General features: G+C 40.5%; 1 protein-coding gene across 1 annotated transcript; it reads left to right on the top strand.

Moving 5' to 3' along the window:
* The first annotated feature begins 4,192 nt into the window (after positions 1-4,192).
* AKAP3 (A-kinase anchoring protein 3) lies at positions 4,193-16,655 on the top strand. The gene is made up of 3 exons (XM_074948711.1): positions 4,193-4,285; positions 8,672-10,888; positions 16,500-16,655. The coding sequence occupies exons 1-3, from the start codon at positions 4,193-4,195 to the stop codon at positions 16,653-16,655; spliced, it is 2,466 nt and encodes an 821-aa protein (XP_074804812.1).
* The last annotated feature ends 565 nt before the right edge of the window (positions 16,656-17,220 follow it).

Below are 17,220 nucleotides of genomic sequence, written 5' to 3'. Positions count from 1 at the left end.
TGAGCATGAGCTTTCGTGAGCTACAGCTCACTTCATCGGATGCAACTCATGTAGCTCACGAAAGCTTATGCTCAAATAAATGTGTTAGTCTCTAAGGTGCCACAAGTACTCCTTTTCTTTTTGCGGATATAGACTAACACGGCTGCTACTCTGAAACCTGTTTTTATAGTTATTTATATCTGTTGACCATTGTTTACCTTTCTATAATTTTTTATGTCTTTTCCCTAATTGTCCCTTTAATAGCAGAAATCTCTTGCTGCTTCATTTTTCTCTTGACACAGCGGTAACGTAAATTGTCACTTGATTCTGCCTCAGCTTTCCCCACAAAATTCCCTTTCCCATAATATACTTCAAGAAAAAATCTTTGAGAAGAGCAGATGTGCCAGCTCACAGTCAGACCCATTCAACCAAATTACCTTAGCACCAGTGTAAAGACCTGCTTTTAGCTGGGCAAAATTCAAGCTAAATTCAGTCTAGAATCTACTGTAATGAAACCTGGTGTTACACCTAGACACAGGGAGCCTGAGGCAGAAAGTCCAATAGGAGGAGGTTGGGTGGGGGCACAGATCAGCCCAGACTCCTTTCCGTTGGGGTGGAGGGAGGCTAGTTGGAGCCCCACACAAAGCATGAACCAGCACATCCTCTGCTTCAGGAAGTGACTAGTTTTTAAAGCTGCCTCCCTTAAGTGGAAACTTCAAGGAAAGCAGGGGACAGTAACACTCCCTGCCCTTCCTGTGGTGCAAGGCTCTAGGCTGGTAGAAGGAGGAGGTATAACTTACACTTTTCAGCACCACGCTCAGGAAATCTCTCCCAGTACCTAATTAAGACATTGCTGTAAATGATTAGCAAAACTCATCTCTTCCTGTCATCCATACTATGTGAATCTTAATACAAGCAGATTGTCCCTTACAGGCATGAAGGGGTGTAATTTGCTGCAACTGATGTGGAATTCACTTTCTGGATAGGTCAGGCAATAGTATTTAAGGGTTATGCCAGGGCCAAACTTCTAATTTATAGTCAGAGCCCATAGGATTGCTGCATCTCTTGGGTACCCTGTTCCCACTTTGTAGCTGGACCTGTCCACTTGCACCAGCTGGCTCCAGGCTTTCCAGAAGAATGGGGATTGCAGGCAGCTTGCATTGCTGTTTGCCTATTTCCTTTTCCCTCAGCCATGGCAGCCTTTCTGCCCATGGCCTAGGTTTCTCCAGTACAACTTAGTGAATCAAGCCCATTCTTTTCTACATTACGGGCAAATAGTCATTTTGAAATGTAATCATCTAAAAAAATTAGATGAGTTGTTTCAGCTACTACACCTATCCCTGTGTCTCCCTAACAATTTTTGTGGTTTTGTAATCATACTTTCCTAAAATTTTAAATGTTTTCTCCCAGCTGTTGCCACATGAATGATCCAAACACATTGACTATAAAGGGGAAATAGTGAAACAGATGATAAACAAAGTGCATCAAATGCACAAAGTAAATAAATGGAAATAATCAAGCTTCTTTTTTCTCTAATCTTTCAGCTATATTAATCTCAAGTGGTACTTGTAGTAGTAGACACAACATATTCAGAGCCGTGTAATTTTTAATTTGACGATTCATCATTCCCGTAACCACGTTTATGTACTCTGTGTCAAGCTTGATCTAAATTCTGTAGCACTCTAGTGCAGCAGACTGGAAATTCTGTGGCATCTTCAGATTCCTTGAATGTATTTTGTTTATTGAATGAAATACGAAAGAATGGGATGTTCCAAGGGGATTTACACACATGCTTAACTTTACACACTGAGTACATCCATTGAAGTCAGCCAGACTACTCCCAGCATGTAAAGTTAAGCACATGCTTAAGTCTTTGCAAGACAGGGGCCTAAGGGAGTTATGAGCCTAAATCATTCCAAGCCATAATGAATAATACCAACAATACACTGCCTTTGTGTTAATTTGGTATTTAATTTATTTTGTTTCCTCATAAATTTTACTGTGATGCAGAATTTTGTATTGAAAGTGGAAACCACTAGAGGGCTTGTCTACACAAATAGTGCATGACAAGCTGAAATGTAAATCTACAGTGCAGTAGCCTACCACACACTAACTGTCCGTGTGGACCCTGCTACCACGTACTGAAAGTTTTCTCGTGCAGGTTGATCTCCCTCTGTTTCAAAGCAGAGTAGATCCTAGCACACTTTTAGTGCGCAGCAGCAGGGTCCACACAGACAGTGAGTGCACAGCACCCTAGGGCACTGTAGATTTACACCTCAGTTTGCTGTATGCTAACTGTTCGTCAGGATGAGCCCTTTGAAAAATTCAGGGGTAAGCGGGAAGTTTTGGAAATTGGGTAGGAGGCAGTTGAGGCTTTTGGCAGCTGACAAGGTGTTGGAGGCAGTTAACGTTTAAAATAAGCACATTAGTTGGATGTGAAAATGATCAGCAATGTAATAGTGAACAATGTTGATAGTGAACTTTGCATAATTAGATTTCCAAATTAACACATCTCTCAGAGCTGTGGTTTCAGGATGTGTGGAGACTCACACTGTAGAAGGACATGACTGTGCCACTGTACACACTGTTCAAATCGGAAAGCTGTCTTCACAAGCATAAGGGCTAGTGCTCTGGAGCATAATGCTGCAGCAAGTCCACAGCTCCAGAGTACATGGGACCTTGACCATACCCAATTAGTTATTATTTACATCTGAACCATTACTGTATTATTCTGCAGTTTTTCCAGCCATGCTACTTGTTGCTGCTTTTTTTTAAAAAAAAACTGCAGCATAAACAGTATTTGAAAGGTCAGAGAGTTTAATTTTCTCTCCCCCCCCCCTCAGATTTTATTTCTGGCATCCAATGGGGCTTTAAATAGCTGACACTGCTGCAGTACGATGTTTTTAATGTTCTCAGGTATATGCTGTTATTTCTAGTCACAAAGAGTTTTGCAGGCTGGATGGAAAACAGGAATTTGATGCGGCCACTTTACAAAGATGTCTTAAAAACAGAAAATTTTCTTCTCCCTTTATAGGTTCTGATTTTATATGGCTGCCTATGGGAGCAATTCTCAGAAATTGTGAGGACAAATCACAATTTTTCAGAGACTTTCCTTGGGTCTCAGAGCGTGTCCTAGAAAACGGTGAGTTCATTCACTCTGTTTGAACCTTATTTTCATTAAAACTCAGCTCTGAAAATTTTGGGAGAAGTGTCTTGAAAACAATTAGATTAGGACTTTCTACTCTTTGTGAGCTTTTGTGTAGTGTATTCAGTTGTCTGGATTTTCAAAATTTGAAGTCTTCCCTTACACACTCATGATTCTGTTTTCTGGCAATTGTATCCTGTGCCAGGCTGGGGTTTTTTAAAGAACCTAAGGGAGCTAGGTTTCAGAGTAACAGCCATGTTAGTCTGTATTCGCAAAAAGAAAAGGAGTACTTGTGGCACCTTAGAGACTTACCAATTTATTTGAGCATAAGCTTTCGTGAGCTACAGCTCACTTCATCGGATGCATACTGTGGAAAGTGTAGAAGATCTTTTTATACACAGAAAGCATGAAAAAATACCTCTCCGCACCCCACTCTCCTGTTGGTAATAGCTTATCTAAAGGGAGCTAGGTGCCCAACTCTCACTGAATTGCCTTTGAAAATCCCAATTACAGTATACAACTCTCAATGCCTGTCAAAATCCATTGTGTCACACCTGCATTTCCCTCTGCAAAATTGTGCTTAAAGGGACATTGCTATCTTGAGATTTTGATTTCTATCTGAAAATGTATCTTCTGAAATGTCGGGTAACACCTAAAGTTTCTATAGCTAAAATAATTTAGTGTGGGCAAAGAATTGTCTTTGTTTTTTCTTCAGTTTATTGCTAGCATTATCTTCTACTGCATGGTAGGGCATAGGTGCTGGAATTAGGGGTGTGGGGGTGCTTCAGCACCCCCTAGCTTGAAGTGGTTTCCATTATATACAGGGTTTACAGTTTGGTTCAATTGTTCTCAGCACCCCCACTATACAAATTGTTCCAGCACCTCTGCAGTAGGATACTGCTCTGAAATTATCTCTGGAACGGTGAAGGGTCATGTGGGTCATGTCAAGACACCCCATTTTGGATATCTCTACTGTAGATCATCACTGATTGTCCCCAGCGTTGTACACATTCCTTTCCCTTTCTTATCTGTGCCTCTGATTTTGGTTTTCTTTCTACTTCATCACAGATGACTGACAACATTGACTGGTTACAGAGCCAAAATGGACTCTGTAAAGTGGATCGCTATACTCCAGGAGGCGAAGAAGAACAGAACTGGACAGTAAGAAATGTGTTGGGTTTCTTTAATTATTGTATAAATCTATTTTCATAAAAAGAACAGTCTGGAAAAATAACCAACAAAAATACCATACAGAGCATGAAAAGTGATTTGTCTCTGTATGGATATATTAAAGAAAGGTAAATGTTTTTCCCAATGAATTTGTTAGTAAACAGGGCTCTGTACATTGCAATTAGATTGTCAGTCATGTAATCAAAGATGCCAGACGTTTGCACTGTTATATTACAAGTTTGGATCCATTTGAATGGTTTTATGCTATATGTTTCATACCTTGGAAGTAGCAGGTCTTTGTCTCTCAGATATGGTAGTTACTGGTCCCTTACAGTAAGGGATTTACTCTCCAAATGAGAGGAATCAATGTTCAGCTCCATATATTGTAAATAATGTAAGGTTACCATTTGGGAAAATGGGATCTAGAATTTTTTCATTGGTATAGACATTACCTTATCTTCCAAAGTAAAATATTGCATATTTTTTCTTAGGCCAATTAAGGTTTCACTAACAGCGTGGGTGTTGGTTTAATCTCAATGAAAAGTCGGTTGCTGAATGTTCATAATTAATCATCTTGCTGATAAATTTGGTTATAGATCATGTACTAGAAGAAAACATAGGGTATGATGGCACTCTCTCGCTCTGGGTGAATAGTTAGAAAATTTATTCACAAATGTTGTCCTGAGATCAAACGAGAATTTACTTTTAACTTTGTTCACCTCCCTTTTTATTAGCTCTTTGCAAACATTCATGCAAGCAAAATTTGTTCATACAAAAGTTCCCCAAAAGCAGTATTTCTGACAAGAACCATAGATTTGTTTAATACATTTGTCAAATAAGTTATTAGTTGTGATTTGTTTATCCAGCTCTTGTACCCAGAATGTTGTGACAGCACCAGCAGCTGTTATTAGAAATACCAACAATGTGTTTTAGGTTGCTAATGTATGGTAAAGATTATGGATAAGATAAGAGGTATGTATTGTGACATTCCCCTGGTGTTATCTGGACTGGTGATCTGTTAGGTCACTCCAATCCTCAACTCTGAGAGCCAGTCTTACCCTGCTCTGCTGTGAGAACCCCCCACTCCCGGGGCTGTTCATGCACAGCCTCTAGCACGTAAGCTGCTCCAAGCTATGTGAGTGAGCACTTTTGGCCAGCCACTGCTTGGATTGTGCAACCTATTGACACTAGTCAATATCTCTGGTCCCAGACACAACCCGAGGAACCTCCGTCTTGCAGTGTCCAGTTGTGCCCGCTGGGCACTGCAATCTTATATTAGTTTGTCAATTTAACAAAGAAATTGCTATGTACCAGTCTTGTTATCCCAAGGGGAGTCTCTGACACACTTCAAACCAAACGCACCGCTTCAGGTAGAATAAACAAACAAATTTATGAACTACAAAAGATAGATTTTAAGTGATTATAAGTCAAACCACAACAAGTCAGATTTGGTCAAATTAAATAAAAGCAAAACACATTCTAAACTGATCTTAACAATTTCAGTGCCCTTACAAACTTAGATGCTTCTCACCACAGGCTGGCTGGTTGCCCTTCAGCCAGGCTCTCCCCTTTGATCAGCACTTCAGTCGCCTGGTGGTGGTGTCTGTAGATGGAGGTAGATGAGAGAGAGCATGGCAAACGTCTCTTCCTTTTATCATGTTCTTTCTTCCCTCTTGGCTTTCCCCCCCAACCACCCCGCCTTCAGAGTCAGGTGAGCATTACCTCATTGTAGTCCCAAACTGACAAAGGGAAGGGGGATGACTCACTTGAGAGTCCAACAGATCCTTTGTTGTTGCCTAGGCCAGTGTCCTTTGTTCCTGTGAGGCTGGGCTGGGTTTGTCCCATACCTGCCCTGATGAGATGTGAACTGCCCCTCTGCTCCTGGAGAGTTTTGCCTGGGCTTGTTTTAAGCCAAAAGGACACATTTTCAGCCTCATAACTATTTACATGAAATTACAACCTATAACATTACTATAACAACAATGCTCAGTGCATCATGGTGCTTCCGGAGACACCCAACATGACAAACTTTGCACTGGATACCACACAATCATATTATAAGAATGAACATGGGGGTGCAGGGTGTTCTTCCGCGGTACAGAGCATCACATGTACCATCTTCAAATTATGTGAATTTGATTATGGTAGTTGTTCTTAAAGTAAAGGCACTGAGAGAGTTGTTGATAGGTGCAGTGTATAAAGTGAAAGAATACCTACAATTATTATTTAGGGCTAAATTGTGCTCTTTTACATCCAAAGTAACTCCACCAGAGTCAATGGGCCAGATTCTGCTTTCAACTATATCTGTGTGAGTCCAGACTAAATCCACTGAATTTATCAGTTACTCTGGATTTATACCAGTATGACTTAGGAGCTGCATTTCCTGGGTGTGGAATCTCTTACAAAATAAAGTATACTTTATTTGGATAAGGTTGGGTAAGATTGGCAGTATCGGGCCCATACAAAGCCTGTAGCAACATTCAGAACCAGAACTCAAGAATCCTGACTGAAGCTGTGAGATTCATGTTGGTTTTAGTTTGCCTGGTTCATACCAATTTTCTGTGGATTCAGATTAATGTAGTTGTGCACACTGAGTTTTGATGAAAGTTTTGGGTTTATCTCCCAGATAATGATGGCAGTAAAGAGCAGTGTGAAACTGGCAAAGGTTTGTAAAGTTCTCTGTAATGCCAATAGGTTTAGTAGGTTTCAGTTTGTGATATTGCTATCTGTTCACCAGTCTGTGTCTCTCTCTAGTAGTGGAGGCCTGTTGGTCCTGATGTAGCTGATTTTGTGTCATGGACTGACACTCTGGAGTTCCTTTGTGTAGGTGACATTGTGGGACTGAAGTCTGCTGTTGTCCAGGCTTGAGGGGTTTATTGGATCTAAGCATTACATCCCTTCTCCCACCCAATCATGCAGTCAAGATAAAATACATGATGCATCCCAAAGAGATGTCCTTTTGCTATAATACAAGGATGAGATGACCATTAGTTATATATCTTCTGGCATCTGTACACTACGCATTGACATAGTGAGTCACATCCATGATGATAAAAATTTAGAATGCACACACAATAGAACAGCTGCAGCATTGAGGCAGATACATTAATTAAACCGTCATTTCCCCCATCAGGTTCTCATAATTACTAGAGATTTAAGCATGTTAAAATTACTGGACAAAATTATTCATTATTAATTACTAATTTATTTATTTATTATTGTTTTAAAGTGAACAGCAACAAGAGTACAGCTGCTATATATTTCTTTCTTTCTTGATGTGGGGGGGAGGGGGGAAAGCGGGTGGGGGGAAGCCATCAGATCCACATCAAGCTCCTCCCTTTGAAGCTGAGGGGATATCCAGATGGTCTAATGGGATAGTTACATGGCTATTCATTACGGCTGTGATTGTTCTATTCCTCTCTGTCAAAGTGCTTTAAGAGGGAAAAAGTAGTTAAACAATCCCTGTGCTGCAGACAGCTCCTAGATAGATGACAGCAATGCTGGTGGAGCTGTGATGAGAGCACTAGCCCTTCAGCTTCACAAATACAGGGCCTCTAGCTGGCAATAGCAGTAAGAGCCTTTTCATGAGAGGGAGCTAGCTAAAAGAAGATAACATCAGATAGACACACAAAGAAAGTACCTTTCAGAGGGACAATGGAAATAAGATTAAATTTACTAAACGTCATTCCTTTGTTGCTGTTCTCAGATAACAAGTAAACTCATCCTCAGTGCTGGAAGGGTAAAGCAAAGAGCAGTCTCTGATCTTTAAAAGACAATGTATTTCTTGGAGAATCAGGTGAATGATATATGTCATTTGGATCCTTGGTTTGTTCATTCACGAGAGATTAAACTCAGATGTATCTATATCTTTTTGCTTCTCTCTCCACAGTTGTTAAAACATCCAGTTTGTACATCCATTCATTAGTCCTTGTTGTTTACATTTTTCTCTACTATGTAACCCATACAGAAGAGAGAGGCCAGACTACATGCTAGTATAGGACCTGGTCCAACTTCCACTGAAGTCAGTGAGAGTCTTACTATTCACATCAGTGGGTGCATCTACACAAGAAGAGTTAGTGTCCATGTTGCAGCTGCACTAGTGCTAAGCCACCAGTACAGAACAGGGTTTCATGCCATGATAGTAAAAATGTCATCATGTCTGCACTAGCACTTATGTTGGTTCTACCACGGGTTGAGCTGCAACAGTGCTAGCAATTGCTATAATATAGGTATTGATTTTTCTGGCATAGGCAAGGCTGATGAGAATTGCATTAGGTTTTTATAGAACGCCTTGGACTGAGCAAGGTCTTTGTACCAAGGGAATATGAATATTGGGAAATAAACCATTGTAAATTTGTGATTTGTTTCAATCCTTAGACCGATTCAGCAAAATTTTTCAAACAAGCTGCATCTGATCCACTTAAAGTCTTGAGCTGGCTCCGAAAAGATCTCGAAAGATGTGCACTTGGAATCCAGGATGTGCTGAAGTCTACCAGTAAACAAAAGGCTTGTGAGAACTCAAGGGAACCATCAATAGGTGGGCAGAGCATCCAAATGTGCAATGCACCCTCACCAGGTGGTTTCAGTGTCTATGATGAGCAGTTTAGCATGGACGTTAGATCCAACAGTGGGTCACCCGATTTTCATATGGAGATGAAAGCAACCTCAAGTCAAAAGGAACCAAAGGACATAGAAGGTCAGCTAACTTCTGCAGATACCAAGCAGGGTGTGGATGAAGTCTCTTTTTATGTTAACAGACTCTCTAACCTTGTCATTGCAATGGCACGTAAAGAGATTAATGACAAGACAGATGGCACTGATAAGTGTATACACAAGTCACTTTTCGCCTCTCTTGGGGAACCAGGTCACAAGGCGATTGGAGTAGGCACAAATGAAGGCAAAAATAATCCATCAGAGAATTCAACTCATATTACTATGAAGGAAACCAAATATGAAGAGAATCCATCTTCCAAGAAGAAAACATTTTTTTATAAAGTAGATGAACAATCTTCAGTCAGAAATGAGCAGAGTAATGAAAGAAGGTCAGCACACAGTGAGAACAGATCATGTCATCATAAAAAACGCTTTGGCCCAGATGAATTTACGAATACTTTAAGCAAAGGGATTCTGGTTTATGCCAATAATGTGGTTTCAGATATGATGGTCTCAGTTATGAAGACCATGAAAGTTGAAGTGAATGACTCAAGCATAGCTTGTGTGGTGCTGAAAAAGGTGATACTAAAGCACTCCAAGGAGGTAGTTTCAGACTTAATAGATTCCTGTATGAAAAATTTACACAATGTTACAGGGACACTCATGACTGACTCAGATTTTGTTTCTGCAGTTAAGCGGAGCCTATTCAGTCAAGGAAGTCATAAGGCTGCAGAAATAGTACAAGCAATGCTAAATCGTTTACATACTACCTTAATAGTGCAAAAACCAGCAGGAGATAAGTCCCAGTCTCAAAGCCTTGCGTATGCATCTGTAAAGACGGGTTCACGAGCAGCAGATGCAAAGGCTCAGAACTTGAGGTTTTCAGCAACAAAAACTGAAACAGTTACCAAAGAGAAAGAAAAAGAAATTACCTGTGCAGAAACAGTAGGTAACCACATAATTAAGCATGGGCTTACTCTATGGCATCAAAACCAACAAAAATGCAACAGATGCTCGAAGTCTCAGCCTTCAGCAAGGGAAGCTGAACCTAAACCTCCAGAAAACCCACACTGGACTTCAGAAATTCAGAACATGACCAAAACATCCGGAGATGCATGGGCAAAAGATCTGATTGTGACTGCACTATTGTTGATACAGTATCATCTAATCCAACAGGAGAACGCAGGCAAGGGCACAGCTGAAGGGGGCAAAGCTAACAAAGCAGGTACCACTTCATTTGGATTCCTCTCACATGAGTCCCATGAAAAAGGTGGTTGCAGTAGTTTCAGACCATCTTCAGCAAAAGATCAGGATGCATCAAAGCAAAGTGATGAATCAGGTTCCCAGAAGTCAGAACTTCAAAAGCGGAACCCTGAAAATGACATGTCCAGTGTCATATTAATGCTCATCCGAAAATTAATAAATGAAACTGGTTGCAAAATAGAAGGCCAGCAAGGAAATTCCATGATGGATGAAACAAACAGGAATCCTGGCAAAACCTCTGAGGGACATGCCTTTTCAGAAGTTGAACAGTCCTGTGAAGAGGCTATATCTGGACTGACAAAAATGATTACTGATCAGTTTGACATAAGTGGAAAAGAGGGGGGCAGCGGGCAATTTGTTGACAGTTTGGTGGATACAGTGACAAAGTTGTGTCTTATGATAGCCAAATACAGCAACCCAGAGTCTGCTCTAGCAGAGATAGGGGACAGGGAAGATGGCACAGGATCTGTGGATTCCAAGGGCACAGGAACCGCTGAGGCTGGGCTTGGATCAGGTGAAGACAGTGCATCCGGTCGCAAAGTGGTAGTGGTGAATCAGAATCCTTCCGAGAGCTTACATAACAAACAGCTCCAAGCACTCCTCCAGTGGGTAGCAGCCTCTCAGACAAATGTGCCTGTATTGTATTTCTTGGATGAGGATGATGAGTTTCTGAATAAGGTAAGCAATGAAGTATTTGGGTAATGGGCAGGGACTTTAGGGCATGGTGGGATTTAGGTTCTTTCTTCAGTTTTTTACTATCTTGTGGTATAAAGCTTTTGTTCTAAGGAAAACTTAATTTCTGGCCTTTTCTCTTACTGAAATAGTACTCATCGTGTTAATGATGGTGCTATTGCCTTTATAAAATAACAACATCATAAACATTAGAGGTGGAAAAAGCTATTATGCCATCTACTCCATCCCCCTCCAGTGAAGAATTGTTCTCTATGGTGCACTCTCCACTACTTTGAGTCTAGTTTTACATGACCCAACTGATTTTACTTCCACCACTTCCCTTAGTTCCACAGATTAATAATCATAGAATATCAGGGTTGGAAGGGACCTCAGGAGGTCATCTAGTCCAACCCCCTGCTCAAAGCAGGACCAATCCCCCATTTTTGCCCCAGATCCCTAAATGGCCCCCTCAAGGATTGAACTCACAACCCTGGGTTTAGCAGGCCAATGCTCAAACCACTGAGCTATCCCTCCCCCCCATATTAAGAACTTTTTCATGATATTCCATTGTATGATACATTTTATGAAACTGACCTCTGCAAAGCACTTTGAGATCCACTGATGAAAAGCGCTATATAAGAGTAGATAATTATTATCATCATCATCATCATTACTATTATTTATTATATAGGGACACTTGTCAATTTCAAAGTTACATATTGTGGACAATCAAATTTCTTTTCCTAAATTACTAACCTTAGATTATTAATAGTAAAAAATTTTAAAATCCAAATTACTTTTCACTACATGTGATTTGTTTACCTTTTATATTTCTTTCACTTAGAAAGGCCATTTGTCTGGTTTTCAGCTGGACAGTCCTGGTTTTCTAAAGTAGTGTCCCCTGTACAATAGTGATTTAGACCTGGACTGGTTTTGTTTGGTATTTTCATGTAAAGTCAGTGGACACACAGAGATTGCCAATTGTCAAAGCACATCAACCCGCCCCCACTGACATGACCTCGCACACACCATGCGTGCAAGGTAATGTAGGCAGGGATGGGATGATGGGCTTTGAAAAATGGCATCCTTTGTGTAGTGTGACCTTTTGCACACTAAGCAAGGTCACACTGACGGTGGCAGGTATACTCTGTTCCCAGAAGTACTGTAGTATCCAATATTCTGCGGATGCGGCAGTAGCCACCCTACTCTCATCTTGGACAATGAAAATCACTTTTAGTGTTACTTATAGTAGATTTCATTTTCAGGTTGCTGCAATTTGCTCTATATACATAGGAAGTTTAAGAACAAAGAAATGGAAACATTCATGTTGGTCTTAGGTTTTATAGGCTTGTCTTTACAAAATCTAAATTATGGGTCAATTTTGAGTTGACAGTGCCACTTTAATGTCATAGCTCTACTAAGTTTTACCCCTTTGTATTATCTTAAATAATTCTTCTCTCCCCTTGGTATTTTTACCCTTCAAATATCTGAGGACTTTAATCAAGTCCCCTCAGAACTGTTACTTAGCCAGGGTATAAGTAATTAGGTTTTTTTCAGTCTGTCCTCATAAATCAATCTCTCCATTCCCCTAGTCATTTGTTATTCCCCTCTATATTTCCTCCAATTTGTTAGTATTACAGAGGCATTGCTAGCTAGCTAAAGCTTTATTTAGATTTATATATTTTCATTTAAAGCAAGAAGAAATATCCTCCATTTCACACTTTAATAATTGAATTTAGTTTCCAATTTTACACACCAATTCTTACTAGGCTAATTGAATTGTTTATATATTTTAATAAATGTTCTGACTTCGTCAGAAGAAGCATTTTTTTTAGCTTTGCCCTGACAGTCTCACCATTTTTGTCTCCCTCTAGCTAAAAACACACAGTCCCCAAAACCACAAGACTTCAAACACATCCAGTAGTATCTCTGACGTACCACTGTTCAAATTTTAAATTACAATTTTAAAATTATTCCCTTATTTGGCTTAATCAATTTGATCTACTGCAAGGAAAGTTGCTGGAAATGTCAATTTCTGCCAGCTGCTTAAGTTCTTCAGTGCTGGCAGCCTGCCACCCTGACTCGGTTGCTGTATTGAGGCCAAAAGGCACTCTAGCCCTGCTGGGGAAAGTGGCAGGCCTAATTAACAAAAAGGTCACATCTCCAGAGTTCCTTTTATAACAAACCAACATTCTCCCTCCTAGGGCTTTTTTTCCCCAGTCTTTCTTCAGGTAGCAAAGAGTTCTCCACAGACAATCTTGTGGCAAAGTTCAGAGTGAACTAACTTTTCCTCCCTGTGGTTATATTTCCAAAATAAAATCCAAACAGACATTGCTTCCCTTTGCCTGGGAGAGATTCTCAGCTCTTCTTGCTCCCTTCAGGTCTTGGGGCAAGGCTGGGTTTATGTAGTATCAAGTGTCTTGATCTGAGAGTAAACAAAGAAAAATCTGCATTGGTCTCTAGACTTCAGATAGGCTACCTTAGATTCTACCAAGGCTCTAGCTTGCCTATTCCCAGGACAGTTCATAGAGCACATCCAGGCAGTCAGTCTAACCAAATGTAGGTTAGAAGATTTAGTGATGGAATCCAGCACCTTAGGCACCTCCTAGGCAGGGTTGCAGATGAACAAACCAAGCATTTACAAATTGAATATGATAATGTTTCCCCACTCAGCAGGTCAAAGACATTCTACTTTAGTGGACACTGCCAGAGAATATCTGAGAAGCAGACTGACAGAAGACAATGATAGGCACAGATGCTTCAAACCTGGGTTTGAGAGCACATTCAAAATGTTTGTTCATAGCTTTGAAGAGCTTGGGAGGCAAAATTCCCCATAAACTTGCTAGAGTTCAGAGCCATCAGGACAGCTCTCAAATCCTGTCTCCTACAGATCAAAGGACTGCCAGTGCAGATTCTCTCATACATTCTGTTTATGATGTAGTACCTGGACAAGCAAAGGGGAGATTTGTTCTCTCTGTTGAGACAGGGGGCAATCCTTGGGAGTAGTTAATCCAGAATGAAATTTCTTCATCTGCTCTGCAACTGGCAAATATAAGAACCCTCCACAATAGCCAAACATGTTGATCATCACAAATGATCACATAAACCATCAGTGGCTTGTCCAATATTTGCTAGGTGATGTCATCTGGACAGGAGCAGGCCTAAGTTATTTAGAATGTTGAATATATATTTAGCCTTTGGAGAAAATTCTACAGATCAAATTATCTTGACTGAAAAGTTGGCCAAATTGATAAGACATCATGCCTCCAGATGAATCTAGTCATGCTATAGACTACCTAATATTCCTGTGCTGGAACATCTCAGAGCTTTATCAGGTAGGGGATAGTGGCTTTAATAGCATGTATCACAATATGCCCTTGTCTGAAATTAATAGGACTGCTACGTGGAGTTCGGTTCACACCATTGAGAATCACTATTCTCTCAACACCACATCAAGAGCAGATACTGGGTTTGGAAGATCGGTGCTTCATGTAATGTTCAGCTAATAGTGTTCCACAGTCCACCTCCTCAGGGAGGTCACTGCCTCCTAACTTCTTACAGTTTGGCTTTGTGAAGCAGTGTCATGAAGGAGAAAAGTCAGTTATTTACCAATAGTAAATTTTGTTCTCTGAATGTATTGGCTCCATATAGCCACACTGTCCCCGCTTCCCCACTCTTAATATGTCTTGTTACAGAACCCACCTACAAATAGGGCTTCTGGATGTAGACAAGAACTGAAGGATGGTTAGAAAGGATGGGATATCTATGACCTTGTTCTGTGGACTGTTGGAAGTGGGGGAATTGTGCACCCGCCCTAACTGCCAGCTACTGCTCAAATATAGTTCCATGGTCGCATGTCTAGGCATTTGACTCCTGCAGTGTGGCTCTGTGGAAGCCATATGGTCAGAGAAGAGGAGTTATTGTGGGTAAGTGACCCCTTTTTTCAAGGGGTGTAAATACACATAAATAGATGAAATTAAGAAAAAGAAAATACAGCATTTCCTGACAGACAAGTCTAATTAAACTGTGGAATAGTCTCCCAATGGAAGGGTTGGAAGCCTATTGCTAGGGACATTTAAAACTAGACTGAAGAAAGTCTGGATAACTGATTACTGGGAGCAAGCTGGCACTGAGGAATGGATTCTCTGAGGTCAACAGTACTAAGTCTGTCAGGTTGTATTTCTATAATTTGAGTAAAAACCCTAGGGTTGGAATGTTTTTGCATTTTTTTTATTTTGTAGAAGAGAGAGTACATAGCCACAAAACTCAGACATAGATCTAAATCTTTCCAAGTCTTGAAAACTTAGGGCCTGATCCAAAAACAATTGAGATCAATAAGAGGATTTCCATGGACATCAGTGGACACTAAACCATGCCCATACTCGCTATGAACTGGCTAAAGATATAGAAGGCAAGAAATTCTGAGTGAATGCGTATGAACACACACGTCCTAACATTTACTTCCCAAATTCTGCTCCATTCTGCCTTGTGCTCGTCAAACAGTGGGTGTTCTTAAATGCCATATGTGCTCTGATACCTCAGCATGGTGGAATAATAGCCTTCCACGTTGACTATGATTTCCAGTCATGTTTCATTTTAGTAAGAAAAATGATTAAAAGAAAACATTTTTCTCTGAAAGTGCCTACAGTTTTTTTTGTCACCATGGTATTTAACTGTAGTCTGTTGTATAATTACACATTTATAAATTTTAAAAAATTGCTTCCAGGCCAGATGGTAATGGCTCGGGAGTCAGGATATGTTGTTTAGCATCAATACTATTCTAACTGGTATGGAAGAAAAGCCCTAAACATCTGAAAAGAAGACACTTTTCAAAGTGAAATATATGGCATATTTTCAGTTGCCTTTGTTTTTCTGCATACTAAAACCAGTCAGACCCAGGATGACTTAAATGCAGCCAGGTACTCAGAACCTGTTGCCAGAAGTCTTTTCATTTTCTTCTTCTGTGGCCCAACAACGCCTATTCTCCTTGGCTCCCAGTACACAACTTGATTTCCTTTTTAATAAATAACAGACACAAAAAGTGGTGCCAAATTGTTTTCTACAGAGATAGAAGCCAAGGAACAATGTATGCCTTTCTGTAACCATAATGCTATTAAGTTATCACTTGACACTACAGCCCACACATTTGCATTTTGGGCCAAACCTTGATCACCTTATGCACTTAGTCTCATTCAAGACAATGGGACTGCTCAAATGAGTTAGGAAAGTAGGGGGGTTTGCAATAAAGTAGCCACTGATGAAGATTTTTCTGATATTCAACCTAAATTTTCCCTTTGTAAACCTTAACCCATTTCTTCTAGTTATTATGCCTTTGTATTTAACACTAAGTAAGTCTCTCCCTTTTGGATTTTGTAGAGGATTATCTTGTCCCTATTTACAAATGACCTAGCCAGACTAGCTATTTGGCTCTTTTAATCATTCCTCATAGGTCAGCCTCCTGCAGCACCTGGGAATTACTGGGCTTGTACACCTAAGAGCATAGAATGGAAGTAGGTGAAAGAGAAGTACTTCAACACCCTCGCCACTCATTTCTCCCTTTTAAAATATCCCATTTATGGTGTATCATACTTGTGTTTTGCTTCTGTTTATTTCACAGCTTCAACAACTGTCATCAATAGCAGTGGAGAAGGGGTACAGCGTGGGGGAAGTCATACAAGCAGTGCTGAAGTATGAGAAAGAAAAACAACTGGGCGAGGCCCTGGGAAATTTTGTTCGGTTGCCAGTGCTGGACTGGCTGCTTAATAACCTGTGAGCAGAGGCATCTCCTCTCTCTTCCTCACCAGCAGTGATTCGTTTCCAGCCAAGCACCTATTACAACTCCAACATATCAGACTCAACTATCCACCACTGATTTGTAGGATACGATATTATCAGTTATTCTGACTCCTGCTGGACAAGCATATAAATAAAACAAAACAAATAGCTAATGAAGTCTGGTTGGAAAAGTTAATTATAATATGTCCCTTTTAGTTGTCTCCGTCAATTGAATTTTACACCTTGTGGCCTTCGATGGCTGCTGAAATTCTCTCTCTTCCCATGCATCTTTTTCAAGCACAGTCTGGTCTAGGGGAGGAGGATTTAAGCTCTTTAACAAGACTTTTTACTGTATTTGGGGCCAAGTTTGAACAGTGCAGGATAGTTCATAGGCTTGATTCACTCATGCCAGCCAGATTCAGTTTGCATCCTTCTGTGTCCCCAGGGACAACTGCTCTTGAGTGGAGGTGATCCATCAGGGAAGGGCAGCTTTAAATTCCTTGGTCATCCTTCTCTCTGCCCAGAAGTTGCAATGAATAAATGTCTCTCTCATGCATCTTGGC

Source organism: Natator depressus, chromosome 1 (genome assembly GCF_965152275.1).
Source record: "Natator depressus isolate rNatDep1 chromosome 1, rNatDep2.hap1, whole genome shotgun sequence".
Classification (NCBI taxonomy): domain Eukaryota; kingdom Metazoa; phylum Chordata; order Testudines; family Cheloniidae; genus Natator; species Natator depressus.
This window is presented reverse-complemented; position numbering and strand designations above follow the sequence as displayed.